The sequence below is a fragment of the Onychomys torridus genome, chromosome 4 (genome assembly GCF_903995425.1).
Source record: "Onychomys torridus chromosome 4, mOncTor1.1, whole genome shotgun sequence".
Taxonomy (NCBI): Eukaryota; Metazoa; Chordata; class Mammalia; order Rodentia; family Cricetidae; genus Onychomys; species Onychomys torridus.
This window is the reverse complement of record NC_050446.1, coordinates 95,329,933-95,353,674: the sequence shown is the minus strand read 5'-3', so window position 1 is coordinate 95,353,674 and position 23,742 is coordinate 95,329,933. Positions and strand designations below refer to the sequence as shown.

Below are 23,742 nucleotides of genomic sequence, written 5' to 3'. Positions count from 1 at the left end.
CGGGGCAATCTTTCCAGCCTGTTCATTTTCTTTTCTTTTATTCTTATTCTTTGTGAGATTAGGTCTCTCTGCAGCTCTCTGGGTGTCCTGGAACATACTATGTAGACCAGGCTGGCGTCTGATTCAGAAATCTGCCTCTGACTCCCAAGTGCTAGGATTAAAGGTGTGTGCCAATATGCCTGCCTGGCTCACAATACAAGATTTTAAATGACACATTTAGTTGCATAAGTTACATTTTATTGAGATCATCAAAATCTTAATAAAACAATATACTTTACTGTAAAATAGAGAATAGGACAACTCCCTTAATAATTTCCAAGAAATAGCTGAGAGCACAAATTTACACAAATTTCTTTTGTGTCTAGCATAGAAGCATATCACACTCGTATGATTTATAGATAACTGCCAATCTGTCCTAGCCTACAATCTTGGTAAGAAGCTCTTGTGAAATACAGTCAGGAGTTTCCTTTCTATCCAGCAAGCACCCTAGCATAGCTCCACTCCTAAAAGCAGACACAGGGAAAAAAAATAAAAATAAATAAATAAAAGCAGACACTGGATCTTGGCTGTGGGAGCAGGAGGAGGAGGAGGAGTAAGAATGGCCTGGGAGCTCACAATGCAGCTGCATGCTGAGTGAGCTGCTTAACTCTGCTCATGCAGTGATCCACGGCATTCATGAGTAAAGGGATCCAGCTATCTTCTGGCTGGGGGGTCACATGACTTGTCCTGGGAGGAAAACAGAACAGGTTATTAACACAGTGTGAGGGAAAAGCCATTCCCAGGAGGTGCAGAGGGGAAACTACAAGAAGGCATTCCTCTTCACAGGCTGGCTGCTCCGCACCCTGCCCACACCCACAGCTTCCCTCCCCAACTCTCTGAAATGGGGTGAGTTTTTGAGAATAGCTGGCCAGACGATTTTATTCTCAAGTCATATACGGAGAAGTCTTCAGACTTACTTTGTAATTTCAAGCGCCTTTATTAAAACAGACACCAATTTCGCAGACTAGAAAAAAAGAGAGAGAGAGAGAGAGAGATGTCACTCACCCTGAGCCCTGGCACCAAAAGAAAGAAAGAGCTTGAAGATCCATGTAATGATGATAAAAGAATCATTTAAAAAGAGCCTTACACGGGCTGTGCTGTGCAGTCATGAAGACCTGAGTTTGAGCTCCCAGCACTCAGTAAAATAAAGAAAGAAAACAGCCTTGAAGATAAAATATTCGGGGTTGGAGTTTTAGCTCAGTGGTAGAGCACTTGCCTAGCAAGTGCAAGGCCCTGGGTTCGGTCCTCAGCTCCAGGAAAAAAAAAAAGAAGATTAAAAAAAATATTCAACAACAAAAATGCTGACTCGGGCCAATGAGATGGCTCACTGGGTAAGCACACTTGCTGCCATACTTGACAAACGGAATGATTTCTGGGAAGGACTCCCAAGGTCGTCCTCTGGTCTACACACACACACACACACACACACACACACACACAACTATGACATGTGCATGTATACCAATAAATAAATGAATAAATGCAATTTAAAATGCTAATTTAGGTTAAATTAGTACCATTATGGATTTTTTCCTACTTAACAAAATCTTAGAAACATTGCTGGTGTAACATTATTATGTTTTCATAATTTTTAATTAATTTAATTAATTTTTGTGTGTTTATTCGTTTGAGACAAGGTTTCTCTGTACAGTCCTGGCTGTCCTGGATCTCACTCTATAGACCAGGCTGGTATCAAACTCAGAGATCCACCTGCCTCTGCTTCAGGAGTACTGGGATTAAAGGCGTGCACCACCACTGCCCGGCTAATATTAATATATTTTTTAATTTGGAAAAAAAGGATAATCTCAACCTTAAAGGAGAATAGTGAGTTTTATGGCAGCCTGGACTACACATAGAAAGAATGTTTCAAAAGAGAGAGAAAAAGGAGACTCTAACAGAGTTTGTGATGGCTCAGGCTATGAGATATTCCTGTTTAGAACTTTAAGAAACCCAAGAAGGGGCTGGAGAGATAGATGGCTCAGTGGTTAAGAGCACTGTCTGCTCTTCCAGAGGTTCTGAGTTCAATTCCCAGCAACCACATGGTGGCTCACCACCATCCATAATTCGATCTGGTGCCCTCTTCTGGCCTGTAAACATACATGCAGACAGAATACTTATACATAATAAATAGATAGATAGATAGATAGATAGATAGATAGATAGATAGATAGATAGATAAAGAAGCCCATGATGATAAAATTGAAGATTTCAAGACCTGGGACTGTAGCTCAGCAGCAGAGCCCTTACTTGGCATATCCTACTTGGAATCCCTAGCACCATACCACAACCAAAAGACAGCATGGGGATGGATGGATGGCAACAATATAAAATAACACACACACATATATGTACATACATATTTATTAATTACTTCATATAATCCTGTGTTTGGGATCATTGATAGAATATCTTGCTAAAAATTTTATTTCTCGGGAATTCAATTTTTTAAAAGTTAATGTCCCAAAGAATCTGTTTTACTGAAACATTCTACACATTAATTAATCTACCATCTAATTTATAAAATATTAGAACCAATGCATCCTGCTATAAAATTGAAATTACTTTGGCAGGTTCACTTTTCTTCCCAGTAACAAGAGTGGTATGAACTTGAGTTCATAAAAACAAAAAACCAGAACTCTACAAATGCAGTAGCACTTTAAGAATACAATAAACCACAAATACATATGTGTGTTATACATACAAAATATGTCTTATGGTACTGATTCAGTAAAATCAGATCTTTAAAAGGAATTTGACTTGGGATGATGGCTCAGTGGCTAAGAGTGCTTACCAGTATAAATTGGATATGACCATGTTACCTGCTACCCCAGAGCTATGGGAACAGAGACTACGAGATCACTAGAGCTTACTGGCTGCCAGACTAGTTCCAGGTTCAGCGACAGACCCTCAAAGTAATAAGGTAGAGAGTGACAGAGTCTACTCAGCAATTTCTGGCCTCTGCATATGTGCACATGCATCTGCACACAGATATGTGCATATACGCCCCCTCCCCTAGTAAGTAAAAAATTAACAACAAAAAAAAGAATTTTACTTTTTAAAGCACTGTTTTCTATTTTCAAATGATTACTCAAGTGGTTATAAACAATTAAAAGTATCAAAGCGCATGGCTATTATAACTCAAATTCAGCTAGTTTTTATCAAGCACAAATATACGTAAGAACCATGAAACTATTATACCTGCACACAAGTTTGGCAAAGATATAAATGCTCTAGAGATTATAGGGAATACTAGAGACTAATAAAATTCTACCAGTTCAAAGGTAGTACTTACATTGATCCGCACAGTGAGGTGACACACAGGTGGATATATGCTCAGAACCAAATCATCCACACTAAGAGCAGAAGGAAAATATAACCATTAACCAAAAAGGGGAGACAGAGCTCAGTGTGGTTGTTTCCAGTACACAACCAATTCAGTTCCTTAATTCGAGTTAGTAGGTATACAATGCAGAAGCAACTCAATCAATGTTTACTGAAACAAACACTTCCTATTTAGGAAGCGGGGGTAAAAGTGCCCATGGTTCACAGGATGAGGAATGACTAGTTGAGTCAAAGACAAGAGGATCCCAAACCATCAGTGTAGTCAGTGATACTGGCAGAGTTCATCCATGGGAGGCCACTACTTCACCATGTGACCACATTTATTACCACAAGAAGAAAAACCAACATCATGTGCCTCCCCAACTGGATAGAGAGGGAAGCACAGAACACTCATATTTTTGACCCAAAGTTTAACTTTATTATGATTATGAGAAAATAATCTTATAAATCAATATTGTTGTGTATTTACAATATGTAATTCTGAAATGCCAATGTCAAATCAGACTAGAAGGGACAGAGACTACTCCAGACTGCAGGAAACTAAACAGATGCCAACCTAATGTAGTAAGAGACCTTAACGGAAGTGGAATTTATTAAGATATTTGAGGGTTGGGGATTTAGCTCAGTGGTAGCAAGCGCAAGGCCCTGGGTTCAATCCTTAGCTCAAAAAAAAAAAAAAAAAAAGATATTTTTTGAGACAAATGGAGAAATCTAAGTATTAGATATTACTATTACATCAAATGCTAAATTTCTTGAATGTGACTCTAAGAATACCTGTTCTTGGGAGATTGTTGATAAAATATTTAGGGGTGAAAAATTATTTATATCCTAAATGATTTAGGTAAAAACGTATCTATTTATCAAGAAATAAATATACAGAGGAAATGGGTGACTGGGAGAATTCAAATAAAGGATGTAGAGCTATTTACTGAAGTACTTTTTCAATTTCTTTTAGACTTGAAAATTTTCAAAATATGAAAAGCTGAAGGAAACCCTGGAGCAGCAGCAACCTGGATCACAGTGCTCCTCTTTCCAAGTGCGACACACACTTACCTGGGGCTGATCTCATCAGAAATGTCTACAATGTCATCCAGCTGGGATACCTGCTCCTTCTTCCCATTCTCGGCCACTAAAATCCGGATTTTCTTGAGGGAAGCTCTGGATGCTCTCACCAATGCAAGGCACGGGGTTATGAGATCTTGATCTTCCTGTGACCAGTATGAGTCCCGATTGCTTGGAAGCCCTAATACAGCATCCTCATCATTGTGGCTGTCAGAGTTGTCCTCAGAATCATTCAAGAGGCCGTAGTAAGGGTCACATTCTTCTATAGCCTAAGACACATCACCATATATGCAAATGCAAACACTCCACCACCATGAGTCACCCGCTTTGCTATCGGCTACAAAACTGAGTCCATCTATAAACCACATTGCCCTTCTCCTTGTCCAGTAAGGAACAGAGAAGTGGTACTAAGACACAAGCCAGAGATGGTGGGAGATGGAAGACTGGACAGGAGTGAGACTGGGATTATTCAGTCCAGTTGCAGGGAACTAACTCCCTGTCTTCATGATGAGTTCTCATCTACTGGTCATGAAAGTGCCCTCACCTGTTCCATCTCTTCATGTGCATCTTTCACAAGCTCCATACTCTTTGTCAGCATCAAAAGGGCTGCAGCTTTGTTATCTAGGAGTGAAATTATCACAAGTACTAGAATTAAAGGAGAAACCTAGCCTTCCTATTAAGACCACAAAGGGCAACCAACACTGCTTTAAAGTAAAACTTTTCTTACTATACCCTCTGCCTGGACAGAGGGTTAAAAGGGCTTTTTAATTTCACCACAGAAGAAATAAAGCTGTCCCGTGGTGTTTGGTATCACAGTCCTCTTGACAACCACTTAGTCTGCCTGGCTCTGCTTTATAACCCTTGCAGTGTGCCCCTGATGCTGCTCCTGGGACAGTAACAGGAGAGAAAACTGTATCTGTTCAACAAGAGACAGAGCCACAGCAAGAGGAGGCAGCTGAATTTAAGGAGTAGTACTCAGCAGTAGAGCCCTTGGCTGGCATGCCCTGGGCTCAATTCCCAACACTGCCAAAACCAAACCAAACCAAAAACCAGTATGAGGAATGACCAAAAGTACTAAAGTCAATTAATATTGATGATAATCAACTACATATTACTGCACTTAAAGTCTTCATAGAAATTCAATTATTCATGTAAGGCAAAGCTGGAAGCTGGACATGAGAGGCCTCTCTGCTTACTTTTACCCACCTTTTGGAATCTCAGGCACCTGTTGGCACGCTACTGAGACACTATTGCAGGAAATAAGGTCACTGTTCTCAATGCTGGAAAAGGAATTAATAAGGACATATCAATAACCTAGGTTCCTGTCTCCTACAACCCTCTTTCCTGTTTATGTATTATATATATTACATTATATTACATTACATTACATTACATTACATTACATTATATTATATTATATTATATATGCTGTCCACTATGAGGGACGATGTATAACTTTGCTGTTAGGGTCAAGGAAGCCCACTAGCTGTCATCCCACACTGTGGCACTGCTACCTGTGAGATGGAGAGATAAGCACTTCCAGGAGCTGAGCCATGCCATCCACAATGTCCAGAGTAGCATTCCGTACCAGCTTTCTCAGGGTGATCCCTGTGGCCAAACCCAAACAGTAAGTAGCCCAATCATTTCAAAAGTAACCACCTGCTTTCTGGATTCTTAGTGTTATGGAACTATGCGGAAACAGATACCTACAAGCTTTACATTATGCACCAGTGCAAGACTCAAGTCTTACTTAAATTCTTATGTCATTTTATTACCCTTCCAACCATTCCTTAGAGCTGTTCTCCAACAACAGTTTTGGAGTCTTTCCATTCATTCATTAAGGACACTGGCCCTTTGATAAGTATGGACAAAACACTGGAAGTTTAACACATTTGTAAGTAACCCTAAAGAGCTATGACATGTTTTCATTTATTTTCTCGGCATAACTTCAACAAAGGTATAAAACTACAGGCCATGCTGGTGGGCTCTTAACTTGTAAAGGGTCTTCAAACAGAGTATGATCTAATGCTAGGTGGAGGAAGGTAGGGATGGCCTTGGTATGGGTATGGAGCTTAGATTCAGCAAGCATACATAACAATTAGAATGAACTGGGAAGAAAAGTGAATTAGGGGCTGAGAAGACAGCCTATTTGATCAAGTGCCAGTCATACGAAAACATGACAGCTTGAGTGTAATTTCCAAAACCTGCAGGAGAAAGGCAGTCAAAACAGTGTTCCTATGATGCCAGCGCTGACAAAGCAGAGATAGGAACTCCAATGAAGATTCTCTCAGAAACACCAAATCCTGGCCTCCACATGTACTCATATACACATGCATGAGCACCTGAATACACACATACACAGACACAATGAATGGGTTTTTTTTGTTGTTGTTGTTGTTTTGGGGGGGGGTTGGTTTTTTGAAACAGGGTTTCTATGTGTAGTTTTGGTGCCTGTCCTGGATCTCGCTCTTCTGGAACTCTCAGAGATCCACCTGGCTCTGCACTGCCGCCCGGCCTGAATGATTTTTTTTTTAAGATTTATTTATTTATTATGTATATAAAAGAGGGCACCAGATCTCATTACAGATGGTTGTGAGCCATCATGTGGTTGCTGGGAATGGAACTCAGGACCTCTGGAAAAGCAGTCAGTGCTCTTAACCTCTGAGCCATCTCTCCAGCCCCCTGAATGATTTTTATAAAGGATCAGTTGAGGGCTGAAGATATGGTTCAGCACTTAAGAGCACTAGCTGTTCTTCCAGAGGACCTAGGTTCAATTCCCAAACCCATATAGCAGATCACACTGTCTGTAACTTCAGTTCCAGGGGATTCAATGTCCTCTTCTCACCTTGGCAGGGACCAGACATGCATGTGGTACATAGACACACATGAAGGCAAAACACCCATACCCCATCAAATAAATAATATCTTTTTTTTGGTCAGAGCAGAGGACCGAACCCAGGGCCTTGCGCTCTACCACTGAGCTAAATCCCCAACCCCAAATATTTAAAATAACCAGTTCAGATGGCTCAGTAGGTAAAAGAACTTGCTGCACAAGCCTGATGGTCTGAGTTTAATCACAGGAACCCACAATGGAATGAGAGAACCCATTCCCCATGTGTGTGCCTACACACACACACACACACACACACACACACACAATTTGTTTTGTTTTGTTTTTGTTTTTGTTTTTCAAGACAGGGTTTCTACGTGTAGTTTTGGTGCCTGCCCTGGACCTCGCTCTGTAGACTAGGCTCGCCTCGAACTCTCAGAGATCCACCTGGCTCTGCCTCCCGAGTACTGGGAATAAAAGCATGCACCACACGCCACCGGTCCACACTTTTTAAAGAATCAGGTAAAGCATAACAACAGGAAATCACAGGTGCATAGCATCTGTACTTTAGCCTAATGGAATGCTACAGAGATCACTCACATTATAAAATTATCTTTGACTATTTTATGGGGAAAAGTCACATGCTCAAAACTGAAGAAAAATAGACATGTATAATATGTTTACATATAAATATATAACAATATTACACTGAAAATAAGCATATACATATTGTTTACATATTGATAAATAATGTTTATATGTTAATATGCAACATCAGGATATAGTCTACGATCTTAGCAAAGATCTAGTCTATAAATGCAACACTACTGTGTATACACAGTGACTTACCCTGATCCTTAGGAAGTGAATAATATATTGCAATAATTTCCTTGATGGCAATATAGATGTGCTCACAGATCCTCTGAGTTTCCTATGAAGTGATGGATGAATTCAGAATGAATAGAGCAAATGTTCAATATCAATTCTGTCAGCCCATTTACTGAGGAAGAGATCAAACATCTATAAAGCATGATCAAATGTCTTCTGAAAAGCCTATTATAAGTCAGGCTTATGATGTATGTATGCATCCCATGCTAGAAAGAAATTAGGTAGATACCAGACAATTCAAAAAAGCAATACAAAATGAAGGACAAACTTATTTCTGCTATTTAATATTCTAAGAAATTGTGTTATGGCACGAGATAATCACTGCACTTAGACCAGTAGGAAGCAAATTATGGCCAGAGGCTCATGCAGGCTCACTGCTGGGTTTTATAAATAAAGTGTAACTAGAGCACAGTCATGCTCATTAGTGCACAAACATCTACCAGTTGTAGTTGTATTACAAGGGAAAAGTTGAGCATTTGTCCTACCAAACTTAAAATATTCAGCACCTGGTCTTTTTGTTAAATACAGGCCAACTACTCCATCACACCATTACTGTGTCTTTGTTTGCTCTCATACAATTAATTTTTTTCCTTATTACCAAATCATTCAAGACAGTGGTGGTTCTCAACCTTCCTAATGCTACAACCCTTTAATACAGTTTATGTTGTGGTGACCCCCAACCAAAAGATATTTTCACTGCTACTTCTTCATAATTTTGCTACTGTTATGAATCATAATGTAAATATCTGATAAACCAGATATCTAATATGTGACGCCTGTGCAAAGGTCATTTGATGCCCCAAAGGGGCCACAACCCACAGTTTAAGAGCCGTTGTTTTAAGATATGCAGAAAAAGAGTATTTATCTTTGTAGTTATTTTGTAGTAAAAGAAATTTTCTATCATATTAAGACATTCAGAGCCAGATGCACATCTTTAATCCCAGTACTAGGGAGGCTGAGGCAGGCGGATCTCTGTGAGTTCAAGGCCAGCCTGGTCTACAGAGTGAATTCCAGGAGAGCCAGAGCTGTACAGAGAAACCCTGTCTATAGAAAACCAATGAAAACAAAAGAAGACATTCATGCAGAGCTGAGAGTGTAGCTCAGCAGTAGAGTGTTTGTATATGTGAAGTCCTAGGTTCAATCCCCAGCACCCAAAAAATAAATAAATAAATAAATAAATAAATAAATAAATAAAAATACAACATTTGGATATAGTTATTGAAACTACTTGAAAATTGAGGCAACAAATATGTCAGTATAAAATAACCTACTCTTTGGGCTGGAGAGATGGCTCAGAGGTTAAGAGCATTTGCTGCTCTTGCAGAGGAACCAGGTTCAGTTCCCAGAACCCATATTGCAGCTCACAACCATCTTTTTAACTCCAGTTCCAGGGGATCCGGTGCCTTCTTCTAGCCTCCATTGGCACCAAGCACATAATTCATGTGCACATACATGCAGGCAAAATACTCATAGATATGAAACAAAAATAAACACTTAAATAAAATAACCTACTCTGGCATACATGTATCTCTAGAAAAACGTGGCACAGGGCATTCCTGATGACAGTCCTGTATCTAGCTTTATTTTTAGTTACATAATAAAGGAGGATCTCTGTGAGTTCAAGGCCAGCCTGGGCCACAGAGTGAGTTCCAGGACAGGCTCACAAAGCTACACAGAGAAACCCTGTCTCAAAAAAAAGATATAATAGCTGCAAGTTGGAAAGAGTTTAAAAGCCACCTGGGGTGCTGTTTATAACTGCTATAGTTACTCCACTTTATATCAAGCATTCAGCCTGGTCTACAGAGCTAGTCCAGGACAGGCTCCAAAGCTACACAGAGAAACCCTGTCTCAAAAAAAAAAAAAAAAAAAAAAAAAATCAACTTCTAAGCTACATTAATTTTTAAAAGGTCTAGAGCAATGTTTATAAGTATCTAACCAGTATGTGAAAAGAAACACAGAGAGATGTATGTGTATATGTGTATACACATACACACACACACACACACACACACACACACAGAACAGATTGTATAGAATAATACAGAAGGAAATGGAAAGGAGGTAGAAAGAAGAACTGGGGTGGGAAGATAGGTATTTTAGTATACTTTGGTATCTTTTGAGCTTTATATTGTCCACATATTAGTAATTAAGTAAAATAAATAGGTAAACAATATAATACTAAAGGGTTTTGTGTAACAGGTGTTGCTTAGATACTTCGCAGACTTTTAATTCCACCTCCACCATTTATTAATCTTGACCCGACTCTCTAAACCTGTTTGCTCATCTTTCAGATGGGGAATATTATGAGAAGTAACTATAAGTTAAAATTCTGTGGAACTAACCTGGCTGAGTTTCAGACTGAATTTAGAAGACTTTTCCACCCTGTCCTCACAACAATCCCGTGCAGTAAGAACTATAATCTCATTTGATGAACAGAAAAACAAACTGTGGCTTGAGTGTATAAGGGGAGAGGAAATCTAGAGGCAGCACAAAGATTCCGGAAGCGAAGCTCACCTGTGGAGATGGCAGTGGAAGTCGGGAGAAGAGAGTGCTCAGAAGCGTGACTTCCCCCGACACTTTCACCGCGGCCTCATCTGGGGGTAGCAGAGGTGGCAGATGCCGAAGTTAGTATTTAAAAGGTTAAACTGCACGGTCACTCGGACTCTTTCCGATAACGCGTCCCTTCTCCACCCTTAGCATCATAAACGTCTCCAAAACAACTCCAGAAACCGTTTTCTATTTCAGCCTCAAATGCCGAGGATGGGTAGCCGCGGGGATGAGGAGCGGGAGGGATTACCATCTCCTCTGGGGACAGCAGAGGGGAAAGAGGTTAGGATGCAGCGAGAGGTGAGGGAAGAAGAGTCTGCAACGGCAGAGACACTCACTAAGTCTTCTCCAAAACAACTCTCGATTAAAATGCTGGGTCGTCTCCTGGGCTTCGCCGACTTGAGGGTGTAGCGTGGGAGGCCGGACCACCCGGGAAGCAGAAGACACAGGTGAGCGGAGCCCCGACCTGACGCCCGACCGCCCTACCCGGAACCCCGGGCCTCAGGTTCCCACAACTCACCCCGCACTCCAGGCAGAAGCGACCGCAGCTCCACTGCCAAGAGCCGGAGCTGCTCCAGAGGCGGAGCGAGGAAGCGGACTGCGGCTGCCGAGCTCGCCATCACGGCCTCTCACAGAGTTCTAGCCAGGACGCTTAAGCCATTCAGCCCCTGCCGCTGTACTTCCGGTGCTGAAAACAGCCCTCGCTTCCGGCAATACACATCGGGTCCCGCCCCTTTCTCCACAGTGACGCGACCCGGCCTTCCCGACACTTAGACTATCAAGTTCACGCTTCCGCCCGCCTTGAGACCCGCCTACCCAGTCCGACCCACTGAGAGATCAGGCCACGCCTCCCTCCGCTCCCTGAGACCCGCCTACCCTGTCCGACCCACTGAGAGATCAGGCCACGCCTCCCTCCCGCTCCCTGAGACCCGCCTACCCAGTCCGACCCACTGAGAGATCAGGCCACGCCTCCCTCCGCTCCCTGAGACCCGCCTACCCTGTCCGACCCACTGAGAGATCAGGCCACACCCCCTCCCGCTCCCTGAGACCCGCCCACAGCTCCCCAGGCGGTCCTAGAGACTCAGCCACGCCTCCTTCTCCTGGCTTCCTCTCCCCAGCCGGTCCTAGAGATTGGGACTCCAGTCCAGGTGCCGGCCCTGCCACCGCCACTGCCCCACCTTGACATTGTGCCACCGCCACCGCTCCACCTCCTAAAGACCCGGCCAGGTGTCTTCTGACCTACAAGGGACCTGGCCACTTTTTTTTTTTTTTTTAATGTGTCTGAGTTTTTTGCCTGCAACTATGCCTGTGGCAGCCCTGTGGTGACTCTTTCTCCAAGCCCCAGACGCCAAGCCCACTTTCTGGTTCCCATATTTAGCAACATTGCAGATCTATTTGTGATAATTTTTTTATGTGCATTGGTGTTTCGTTTGCATGTGTGTCTGTGTGAGGGTGTCAGATCCCCTGGAACTAGACTCACAGACAGTTGTGAGCTGCCATGTGGGTGCTGGGAATTGAACCAGGGTCCTCTGGAAGAGCAGCCAATGCTCTCAATTACTCAGCCATTTCTCCAGCCCCAATATTTCTTTCTTTTAATATTTACCTTTTATTATTTTTAAATTATGTGTACATCTGTGAACACATGAATGCAGGTGCCCACAGAGGCTCTGGCCTGGAGCTAGAGTTACAGGCAGTTGTGAGCCACTTGGCATAGCTGCTGGGAACTGAACTCAGGTCCTCTAGAGGTGAAATGCATGCTCTTAAACACTGAGCTATTTTCCAGCCCGACATTTGTGATATTTATCAATCATTCGTTTATTTGATTAGTTGAAAATGACCCCCACTAAGGAAGCAGAAAGCCCATAATCTGTGGGAAAACAGGCTGGGAAGTAAAGTTTCAAGAGTAGTCAAGGTCCAGCCCAAGTCTCCACAGGTTCCCTAGGCATAAAGTGGCACCCTGGACAGCGGCTGAATTCCAGCTGTGGGCTAGATGCTTTTCACAGGAAGACCATAACAAACACAGTAGTGCTGAGGTACTCAAGTAACAGAGACCCCCACCTTGGGAATCTCCTTGATCAGGGCTCTTTGCCTCCTGAGGAAGAAAGAATCAATTGTTAGATGTCTCTGCAGTCCACACTGCAGAAGTCAGTAGTTAACACTTCCTGAAGCTCACCCGCTGATACTGGCTTTTCCATCTGCCGCTGGAGCACAGATCTGGGCTACAAATGTGAAGGCTGGACTTTCTGCCAGGCTGCCAGCTGTAAGCCACGGCCTTCAGGTGCTCAGATGACTTTTTAACTGTACCATGAATGTTCCAAGTTCAGTGGAGTTCGATGTCCACACACAACGAATGAGCACAGGCGTCAGCAATGTCAACCAGGTCCGCAATGGGGAGATTACAAAGGCTAGTGTGCCGTAAGTTACGTGAAGGAAGTAGCAAGAGTAAACTTGCCACGCGTACAGTAGAAGAATAAGTAGGTAAACAGGTATAATCCTCAAGTGTTTTCCTTGGTGGAGATGAGACCTGAAGTTGTGACCACAGCACCGTTGCAGCAAGCTCCAACATATGTAAGCCATCAAGGGGATGTTAAAAAACACCAGCTAGAAGAAAGAGAGAACCATTAGCACCACCAAGCCCTACAGCGGTCTGCTCTCAGTCTTTAGTTTAGGTCTCTGATTGCTTTTTCTTGGAGGATGGGAAGATGGGGATGGAACTCAGGGATTTGCGGACACTAGGCAAGCAATCTCCTGAGCTATGTCCTATCTCTTATATGTCTGATTTTTTTTTTTGTTTGTTTGTTTGTTTGTTTTTTGAGACAGGGTTTCTCTGTAGCTTTGGAGCCTGTCCTGGACTAGCTCTGTAGACCAGGTTGGCCTCGAACTCACAGAGATCCACCTGCCTCTGCCTCCCAAGTGCTGGGATTACAGGCGTGCGCCACCGCCCAGCTATATGTTCTGATTTTTAATGCATTGATCATATCTGTTTATAAGAGAACAGCTGGTCTAGAGTTAACTGTGTGTGTATTTACCTGTCCTCTCGTTCATCTTAAAGATAGGTATCATTTATGTTTAAGTCCCTATTGTAATACCGATATACTGTGGCACAGATATATACCAAGAGTAGATACACAACAGTGTTACACTGGAAATGAACTGAGTAATCAGCACAGGCATACAACAGAGTATGTACTCTATGTTGGCAGAGCAAAAGGAGAACTTAGGTATCAGTATTGAGGTTGCATTCTGAATACTGAAATATAAATTAGATCTCAGTTATAATAATGCAGGTGTAGTTGCTGTGTAGCTCACTCAACAAATATTCATATAGTACATATTACAGCAGGCCTGTGCTAGGCTCTAAATTAGAGGAACACTGGTAAACAAGTTAAACCAAAAATAAAATAAAAGAATGAGTGGCAGGTTAAAGAGTGACTAGGGGCTGGAGAGATGGCTCAGTGGTTAAGAGCACTGGCTGCTCTTCCAGAGGCCCTGAGTTCAGTTCCTAGCAACCACATGGTGGCTCACAACCATCTATAGTGGGATCTGCTGCCTTCTTCTAGTGGAAAGGCATACATGCAGACAGAGTGCATTAAATAAGGAGAGAGAGAGAGAGACAGAGAGAGAGACAGAGACAGAGAGACAGAGACAGAGAGACAGAGACAGAAAGAGAGACAGAGAGAGAGAGATGAACTAAGAGCACTTAAAGCTTGAGTCCCAACACTCACAACAGTCTGTAAACTTCAAAACAGGGGATCTGAAGCCCTCTTCTGGCCTCCCAGGGCACTACAGTCACATGATACACAGACACAGACACACACAGGCGAAACCCATTAAAGATAAATATCTATGTATGCACACATATATATTATAGACAGATGTATATATTATAGACAGATGTATATTTATAAGGAAGATAAAATTGTGATAAGTTCAACGAATGAAATCATTGCATCATGAACAAGGAGACCTCCCTGGAGCTTGAAGGGCAGCAATGAGCCAGCTGAAGGCAGTACATTCTGAGAAACAAATGCCAAGTCCAGGATCTGGAGAAGTATCAGGCTCTTTCAAGCAATACTTGCTGACCACTGGACCAGGTCGAAATTGTAAATAGAGCTAGAGGATAGGGATGGAAATGAAAGCTGGTGTTTAAAGGAATTAAATAGAAACTACTCTATCGGTGTTTTCCAAATAAGGACACTGGAAAGGATGCCCCATGCTGTGCTACATGAAGACAGAAGGCCGCCTTTCTAAAGTGCTCTCTGCTAAGACACTGCTTGGAAGCCCAGTAGTGGCTTTTTGTACAGTGACGTTTTCCTTAAATAACATTCACTTTCCTTATGTATCTAGTTTTTTCCATTCATCCTTCTGCAACATTTTCCCTTACCATAGTCAGGTTTTAAAACTTGGAAATGCAAATTTTATCCTGCCATAAATCTCTTATAAAAAAGCAGTGAAGAGAACTGGGCATAGTAGTGCACGCCTTTAATCCCAGCACTCAGGAGGCAGAGGCAGGTGGATCTCTGTGAGTTCCAGGACAGCCAGGACTACAGAAAGACCTTGTCTCGCCCCCATCCCCACCCCAAAAGAAAGCACAATGAAACAAATAACAAGAACCCTGGATGGCCAGAATGTATTTTAGATGCCTACAGTTACTTCTTGGCCTTTTGGCTAAAATCAGATGTCGATGTTACAAAAGAGTAGAGGGAGCAGATAGGAAGTGAAGAAACCTCGGCTGTTAGAGACCGCCCTGCAGGTAACGCAGAGCGGATGGTGATGCATGGTAGTGGCTGGAGATCCCTGTCAGACAGTTAGTTCAACAAGGCCAGCATGTTCTGGTGACTTCTTACCTGCATAATTCCACTTATAAACGTTAGACCACCTTGCAGGAAATGTCCATCAACAAATATCCCAAACGAAAAGCAGCAACCTAATTTGCCATCAATGATTTCACCAACAAACCACGGTCCTGAGAGAGTAATGGACAGAAAAGCAGAAGATTTAAAAACTATGAATCTTGCCAGGTATGGTGGGGTACGCCTTTAACCCCAGCACTCAGGAGGCAGACTTCTGTGAGTTTGAGGCCAGCCTGGTCTACAGAGTGAGTTCCAGGACAGCCAGAGCTACACAGAGAAATCCTGTCTCAAAAAACAAAACAAAAGAAAGAAAGAAACAAACAAACAAAAAAAACCTATGAGTCTTGGCCAGTGTGGTCGCTCAGTGGGTTAGGGCACCTGTCACTAAGCCTGACCACCTGAGTTCAGTTCCTGCGTCCCACATAGTAGAAGGAAAGACTCTGACTGCCAACCACACACTGTGGCACATGCGCCCACAATACAAACACATACAGAAAATAAAACTCGGTGGTTCGAAAGCAAATGGCCCCCAAGGGGATGGCACCATTAAGAGGTGTGGCCTTGTTAGAGTAAGTATGGCCTTGTTGGAAGAAGTGTGTCACTGTGGGGGTGGGCTTTGAGATCTCATATATCCTCAAGCCACACCCAGTGAGACAGACCATGTCCAATTCCCTGCTGATTAAGATATAGGATGCTCAGCTCCAGCATCATGTCTGCCTGCATGCTGCCATGTCCCACCGTGATGCTAATGGACTAAACCTCTGGAATGTAAGCTACCCCATTAAATAACTCTCATAAATAACTCTTTATAAGAGTTGCTGTGGCCGGGTGGTGGTGGCACATGCCTTTAATCCCAGCACTTGGGAGGCAGAGCCAGGTGGATCTCTGTGAGTTCGAGGCCAGCCTGGTCTACAAAGCTAGTCCAGGACAGGCTCCAAAACACCAGAGAAACCCTGTCTCAAAAAAAAAAAAAGAGTTGCTGTGGTCATGGTATTTCTTCACAGTAACAGAAACCCCAACTAAGACATAAAAAAATAAAATTTAAAGCCAGAAAACAAAAACCAGCTATTCTCCACCCTTTTCTAGATTATGAAATCATTTCAATCTATGATATACTTGAAATAAGTATGTGGCTTGTAAATCCTGAAAACACTATGATGCTCATAAGATTTTTAACACTCTTGTAATAACTCTAATATACTGCATTATTATTTTATTTTATTTTTAAATTTCTTTGAGATTTCATTTACTTTTACATGTATTAGTATTTTCTCTGCACGTATTCTTTACACCACATGAATGCTATGCCCTCAGAGGCCAGAAGATAGTAGCATCAGATCCCCTGGGATTGAATTACAGCTAGTTGTGACCCACCATGTAGGTGCTGTGTTGAGCCCTGGTCCTCTGGGAGTGTGTTCAGTTTTAACTGCTGAGCCAGCTTTCCGGCCTCACTTTAACATCTTCAAGAAGCAAAGAGATATTACTGAAGAGAATTCTTAAATAACTGAGATTTACTCATTAAGCAATGAAATGTTAAGTATGTTTTAAAGATTTATTGTTACTGGCTTTAAAGATTATGTGTATGTGTATATGCTAGTGTGTGGGTATGTGGATGAGTGCCTGCAGAGGCCAGAGGTACAGGGTCTCTGTGGAGCTGGAGTTATGAGTACTTGTGAACTGCCCAACATGGGTGCTGGGATCCAAGCTCAGGTCCTCAGCAAGGGCAGTACATACTCTTAACTGCTGAGCCTTCTCTCCAGTCCATCTTCAACTATTTTTAATGGAAATTTTGAAAACTGCATTCGTATACTCCTTTTTCTTATTACTATTAATGGACTTTTCTTATCAGGCAATCATTGTTGTCCATCAACTGTACATGGTCAGAATTAACACTCCTGTTAGCTTGCTCTTTAGTTTTTCATCCAGAATGCTATTTTGATGAGTCTCTCAGCTCTATTATTAGTCACTGTTCTTTCTTATATGTGGGTTTCTGTCAAGAGTGGGAAGGAGCAGGCAGATATCCCTTCTCAAAATGCAAATACTATCATTTTCTGTCTTTAAAAGTCATAAGCAATATATAGGCCAGGCTGGCCTCAAACTCACAGACAGTCACCTGCCTCTGCCTCCCAGATGCTGACATTACAGATGTTTGCTACCTTATTTGATTTTCTGCTTCTATCAGCGGCTAAATGAAGCATTAGACTTAATAACCAAGAGAACAGACAGCTCGGTCATGACTGAACCTTCCCTCATTTCAGTGTCTCTATTGTTTAGATGAATCTTCTTGTGGCTTTTGTTGAGAAGCACTCTCACTGTGTTAATCTGACTGGTCTTGAATTTACTATGAAGACCAGGCTGGCCTCGAACTCGTAGAGATCAGCCTGACTCATACCCTTCCTCACTGTCCTTAAAATCTCTTCTCTCTGGGTATGGTGATACATGCCTTTAATCCCAGCACTGAGGAGACAGACAGAGACTGGCAGATCTCTGAGTTCAAAGCCAGCCTGGTCCAAATAGTGAGCTCCAGGTCACCCAAGGCTATACAGTGAGACCCCCATCTCAAACAGAAAACAACCACACATTGTTAATATTCCCAGAAGGACATACTCATCATGCTCGGTGCCAGGCATGTAAGTAAACAGGACTCAAAAGATGCTCCTGGACATTCTGATAAGGAAGCAGACAGTAAAAAGAAGCTAATATAAATCCTAATAAACGTCAGAAAACTTTTAAGATGGCCAGAGAAGTCCTCTATAAAGAGTAGCATTTTCATAGATTTTTGCTTTCTATGTTTTTATATAAGTCCTGATTCTTTAGTGTTTTTAACACCCTTTCTGTAACTTGATGTTAACTACATGAATTTAAACATGTTAAGAAATAACTTTATTTTCTAAAATCAGGAAAGGATTTATGAAGGACTCATATGCCATTTGTTATACCTGGAGTATAAATTATTTTGTTGTCGAATTCTCGATATCTTCTCTAGCAGACTTCTTGACAACCTCAGAGTTCATCCTTTACTTACCGAGCACTGTGTACAAGGTCAGCAACAACACAGAATAGTAGAAGATGTTTATCTTGCTCAAGATATGAAGGGAAAGTGTGGCCATATTTGCAAATCCCAGAGGTCCTAAACAGAAGAAAAATGTAAAGACCTGGTAAATATATGCTAAGTTAATTTCTCTAAACATTTTCTATCAGATTTCCTTGGCACTGCCTCTATCCTCAGCGAATCTTTTGCTACATGGTAGCACAGACACTACTCTAAGACCCAGAATCCTGGGAGCCAGTATACACAGACTCACAGACAGTAGAATATGACATTTTATAGACGGAAACGCCGACGGGAATACATAATTACATAGACTATATTTAATTCTCATGTAAATTATGAATTTAAATGACAGACACACTCGACAGAGGTCTTTCTACAATACATTATGTTATCCTCAGATAGACTTGAAAGATTGTGCCCTGTTCAAAGGAAGATCAATCAAGTCATGACTCCTTTTCATAAGATTCAGTATTCAAGTGCACAAACTTCTAAAAGGTCTATCAAATATATAAATATTTCCCATTTTTATCTTACATGAGTATCTGTCCAAGTAGCCCTTCCCCATATATGATATGTTCTTACTTCACAGCATCCCTGACCATACAGCTTTACCTACCAATGGGTAGACAACACAGAATTATAGAAGGACACAGAGGGAAGAAGGTAGCCATACGTAAAGCATGGGGGGGGGGGGGGGCTTGATCTTGGATTTTGAGAAAATGATTTTGTTGTGGTTTGGGCCAACTATGATATGCAGATGTAACAGTCTTTTTAAAATAAGGAACAGAGTCAATTGCAGAGTTAAAGCTCAAGAGGTCAGAGCAGTAGCTGAGAGCTGAAAACCTTACCCTTCACTGAAGGACAGCAGCAGCAGTGAAGGGTAAGGCTCTCAGCTACTGCTCTGACCTCTTAGGCTATTAACTCTGCATTTGGCTCTGTGTTTCTTATTTAATAAGGCTGTTCATCTACAGTGATATGCTGTTATTTCAGCCTTGACTTACTAATAAGTAGCTTTACTTAAAAATGTGGTCATAATTCTGTTCAAATACTTTGAAATTAGATTCTTTGTATCTTTTTTATTCATAATCATATATTATTCATATATTATATCTTGACCACAGTTTCCCATCCCTCTCTACTCCCAGTCTCCCCACTACTACCTCCCCTCCCTGGAGGCCCAGGACCCAGAGGCTGGATATCCATCCCTGAGACCTAGGATAGAACCAAATACAACTGGTAGGAAAAAAAAGTTAATGAAATGATTCCTAATGGTATTCTGCTATACTCATAGATTCTTTGTATCTTAAAAGGGACATATTTCTTTTAAGCCAGAGAACTGAGAAGGTGAAGTTATGTGTGGTAGCTATTAAGGCAATCAGCCAGGAAAAACATGCTGATGTGCAATTTTAATGTTATTTTAAGATTAGTAGCTGGGTGGTGGTGGCACATGCCTTTAATCCCAGCCCTCAGGAGGCAGAGCCAGGCGGATCTCTGTGAGTTCCAGTCCAGCCTGGTCTACAGAGTGAGTTCCAGGAAAGGCACAGAGAAACCCTGTCTCGAAAAACAAAACAAAACAAAACAAAACAAACAAAACAAAACAAAAAAGATTAGTTAGGCAACCTTAACCCTCAAAGACTTAGAAAAGCTCTATCAATACCAGCACAAAAGTGAGCTCTTGCTTTTCTTTTGGATTTGGACTATAAAATAGAACTCTCCTAAACACTTAAGAATAGATACCCATATATTCCAATCCAGTTAGGTCAAATCAGCCTAGGAATCTATACTTTTTAATGTCCTTAGGTGATTTGTTTGTTTGTTTGTTTGAGATCCTTACTCTGTATCTCAGGCTAGCCTGAGACTCACTATGTAACCCAGGCTAGCCTTGTGCTCATGGCGATCTTCCTGCCTTAGCCTCTTGAGTGGTAGGGTTACAGGCAGGAGCCACATCACAACCTGCTTAGGACAGATTAAGCCATCGAGAATGCAAGGAGGACAAAGGGACTGTTGTTCTCCACCCCTTACTGACCCAACTTAGCAGAAGCAGGTGACAGCACCCAGTGGGACTGCTGTTCTCCACCCCTTACTGACCCAACTTAGCAGAAGCAGGTGACAGCACCCAGTGAGACTGCTGTTCTCCACCCCTTACTGACCCAACTTAGCAGAAGCAGGTGACAGCACCCAGTGAGACTGCTGTATATGATGGGACTAGTTGAAAACTGGGGAGAGAGGTTCGCTAGTTGCAGCTTCATGTTTCAGCTCTGTAAACCAATAATCAATGGTAGGGCTTTTCTATGAACATGTTTATAAATAGGTGTTTCACGAGGAAAAGCGAGAGGGGAAATGAAAATTACTCTGCTGTTTAAACACACTCCTGGGAAGCCTCAACGAGTCTTAAAAGCACACTCTCCAGTGCTGCTGCCCAGCTCTGCTGACAGGATAGTCTCCAGGAAGAAATAAGTGGCATTTTCAGCAGCTGTCCAAATCTTCTTCCTGTCCTCGAGACAGGGTTTCACTACGTGCTCACACTGGCTTCTAACTCTAGATCCTCTTGCCTCCACTGGGGACTTTATGCACATGCCACGCAGCCTGATGGCAAGTCACATCTCTCTGACTTCCTTAATGAGGGTGACATGCAAGAGACTATCATTCATTACAAAGCATCTGCTATGTTCAAGGCATCAAGAAAGGGGTTTGCATACACATCATTTAGGGTGGGTAGTGAAGAAGGGCAGACACAGGTAATCATCCTTGAGAAGTCTGAGATGAGACAATTGTGACGCCAGACTACTTCCTTCAGTCATAGGCTCTCAACAGTGAGGAAATGGTGAAGGACAGGAGGAAAAGGAAAAAGTCTGGTTAGGATGTGGGACTTTCCTGTTCACTGCCCTCCTTCTTCTAATTGTATTAATAATGATCAATTAATTCTCATTATTCATCACTCTATTCCAGAGACAGCTCAGTAGCTTGGCAAGCATAATCATGGAACTTTAACAGCTCTCACTTCACGGGTCGCACTACAGCCTGATCTGTGTGTGTAATTCAAGATTACACACGCACCACTTAAATTTTACCCCCCTGGATTTTTGAGACAGAATGTCACTGTGTGGCCCCAGCTGGCCTGGAATTCCCTCTGTAGACCAGATAGCCTTGATTTCACAGAGATTCACATGGCTCTCTCTCCTGAGTTCTGGGATTAAAAGCATGTGCACTATGCCCTGCCAAATTTTTCCAAGTTTGTACTAGTGCCTTATTTTTAATTATTTGAATTATTTTTTTCTATTCAAAGGTATTTCAAACATAAAATTACACTAAATAGCTATTTATTTAATAAAAAAAAAAAACAGCTACTTATATTAAAAGTTGGCCATTTTGAGTTATATTGTGAATTTCCCCTATTTTGATTAAACCACATTTTATTACCATACAGTGGCGGCGGCCGGGGCAGGGGGGGCATTATTTTTCAAGATAAAAACATTACAGAAGCTGGGCAGTGGTGGTACACACCTGTAATCCCAGCACTCGGGAGGCAGAGGCAGGGTGGATCTCTGTGAGTGTGAGGCCAGCCTGGTCTACAGAGCTAGTCCAGGACAGGCTCCAAAGCTACAGAGAAACCCTGTCTCAAAAAACCAAAACAAACAAACAAACAAACAAAACACATTACAGAAAAAGAATGGCCATCTGAAGAACGCACCTCACGGAGTACAACAAAACAGTTTACACTGCTCTGCATACTTGCTAATGGTGAGGGTGTTATGGAATACTTTGCAATCTTCTGAGAACAAAAGGAATCATGACTACTGACCTTTAAGCTCTGGGTATGCTAGATATCTAAATGTAATCAGAATGGTGAGCTGGGTCAGCACAATCAACACAAACAGGACCCGAGCCTGCAGAGAAAGAGACATTAATGTGAACAGATATGCTGGTACAACTCCAGGCAAGGCTTTTAAACTGGCTTCATTAACAAAATGTAAGTGGCATAATAAGAAATATGTATTTTAATATTCTTCTTCTGTCCTTGCCAATGACTCCTAAGACCTTTGTAATCTTAGAAATGATAACAGGAAATAGTAGAGCACTCCTGTTCCAATACTTGGTTGTAGCCCCTGGTTCCTGAAACAACTCTAGGGTGATGAGCAGAAGGAATGTCACCTGTGATTAATAACAAGCTTTAGAATGCCATTAAGAATAGGGGTCTGTCTGATTACTAGACAGACCAGCTATGTGCTGAGGGTTGGCACTGCATGCTCATACCATCCTGCTTTGCTCTTCAGGGAAAAGGGTGTTTAATTCATCACTAATGGCCAACAATTTGACCAAGCATGACCACAGAGTGAAAACTGCATAAAGACCCTAGCTGAAGGGGTGCAGAGACGACTCTAGTGGACAGCAGGGGTGCTAGGACGTGAGCCTCAGTGGACAGTCACAGTCAAGCTTGTCCCCTGCCTTAAATAATAAATCAGTAATTTAATAAGGAGACTGTCTTCCTGAGTTCTGTGAGCCATTCTAGAAAATTATTAAACCCAAGAAGGGCAGTCTTAGGAACCTCCACTTTAGAACGAGTCCACGTGAGGAAGCATGGGCGTCATTCTGGTCCTGACTATTGTGAGAAGAGAGGGGAGAGAGGAGACTTGAGCCCTTAGCCTGTCATACTGACGCTATTTCTTGGCAGTCAGAATGAAGATTGAGTTAAATTCTCAAACACCCCAATCAGTATCCACAGAGAACTAGAGAATCACTTAGCCTAGAAAGTATTTGAAGTATGTGAAGACCGGGAAACAGAGGTTTTATTTTTAACATCAACAACAAAATACTCTGTAATAAAAAATGTGGTCAAAGAGAACCAAACATCTGATTCACTGATAATATCATGACCTGCTTAGTATTGCTTTTTTGAATTTAGTTGAACCAGAATTAGAGTTTCACTATATCTTAAGGGAAATCTGTTTTATTTAGAGTTGGATACAGGACAGGGATAAACTGTATACCACAGGTTATATAAGCAGAGAATGCACTTTCTGATTTCAAAAAAAAAGTTGACTAGAACAACTCCTAAGAAAAGACATGTAACCTAGGCATTTGTTTCTCTAAGTGTGGCCCCATTCCAGACCATCACTGGAATCACT

At 42.0% G+C, this 23,742-nt stretch overlaps 2 protein-coding genes across 4 annotated transcripts in view; both read right to left on the bottom strand.

Annotated features, from left to right (window-relative positions):
• Positions 1-203: 203 nt before the first annotated feature.
• On the bottom strand, positions 204-11,514 carry Ccndbp1 (cyclin D1 binding protein 1). Its single transcript, XM_036186509.1, has 11 exons — positions 11,229-11,514; positions 11,047-11,106; positions 10,676-10,755; positions 8,123-8,204; positions 5,958-6,051; positions 5,650-5,723; positions 4,988-5,064; positions 4,435-4,712; positions 3,332-3,392; positions 957-1,003; positions 204-726 (listed from the first exon to the last, which is right to left on the bottom strand). The coding sequence occupies exons 1-11, from the start codon at positions 11,326-11,328 to the stop codon at positions 612-614; spliced, it is 1,068 nt and encodes a 355-aa protein (XP_036042402.1). The 5' UTR covers positions 11,329-11,514; the 3' UTR covers positions 204-611.
• Positions 11,515-12,476: 962 nt separating this feature from the next.
• Positions 12,477-23,742, bottom strand: part of Tmem62 (transmembrane protein 62) — a 30,612-nt gene continuing 19,346 nt past the window's right edge. For 2 of the 3 annotated variants that reach the window (XM_036185790.1, XM_036185791.1), the window contains 4 exons: positions 22,419-22,503; positions 18,587-18,691; positions 15,556-15,674; positions 12,477-13,309 (listed from right to left, as the gene is read on the bottom strand). In XM_036185790.1, the coding sequence (XP_036041683.1) occupies positions 12,983-13,309; positions 15,556-15,674; positions 18,587-18,691; positions 22,419-22,503 (636 nt within the window). In that variant the 3' untranslated portion in view covers positions 12,477-12,982. The remainder of the gene's footprint in view (positions 13,310-15,555; positions 15,675-18,586; positions 18,692-22,418; positions 22,504-23,742) is intronic. The other variant, XR_004944789.1, reaches the window with a different exon arrangement.

Bases quoted from the DNA above. Each gene is read 5' to 3' on its own strand.
- Ccndbp1 (XM_036186509.1), bottom strand. From the start codon at position 11,328: ATGGCGAGCTCGGCAGCCGCAGTCCGCTTCCTCGCTCCGCCTCTGGAG. The intron at 10,756-11,046 runs GTGAGTGTCTCT...TGCTACCCCCAG, and splicing joins GTTGTTTTGGAGAAGACTTA to ATGAGGCCGCGGTGAAAGTG. The intron at 727-956 runs GTAAGTCTGAAG...TTTTCCTCCCAG, and splicing joins AAGGCGCTTGAAATTACAAA to GACAAGTCATGTGACCCCCC.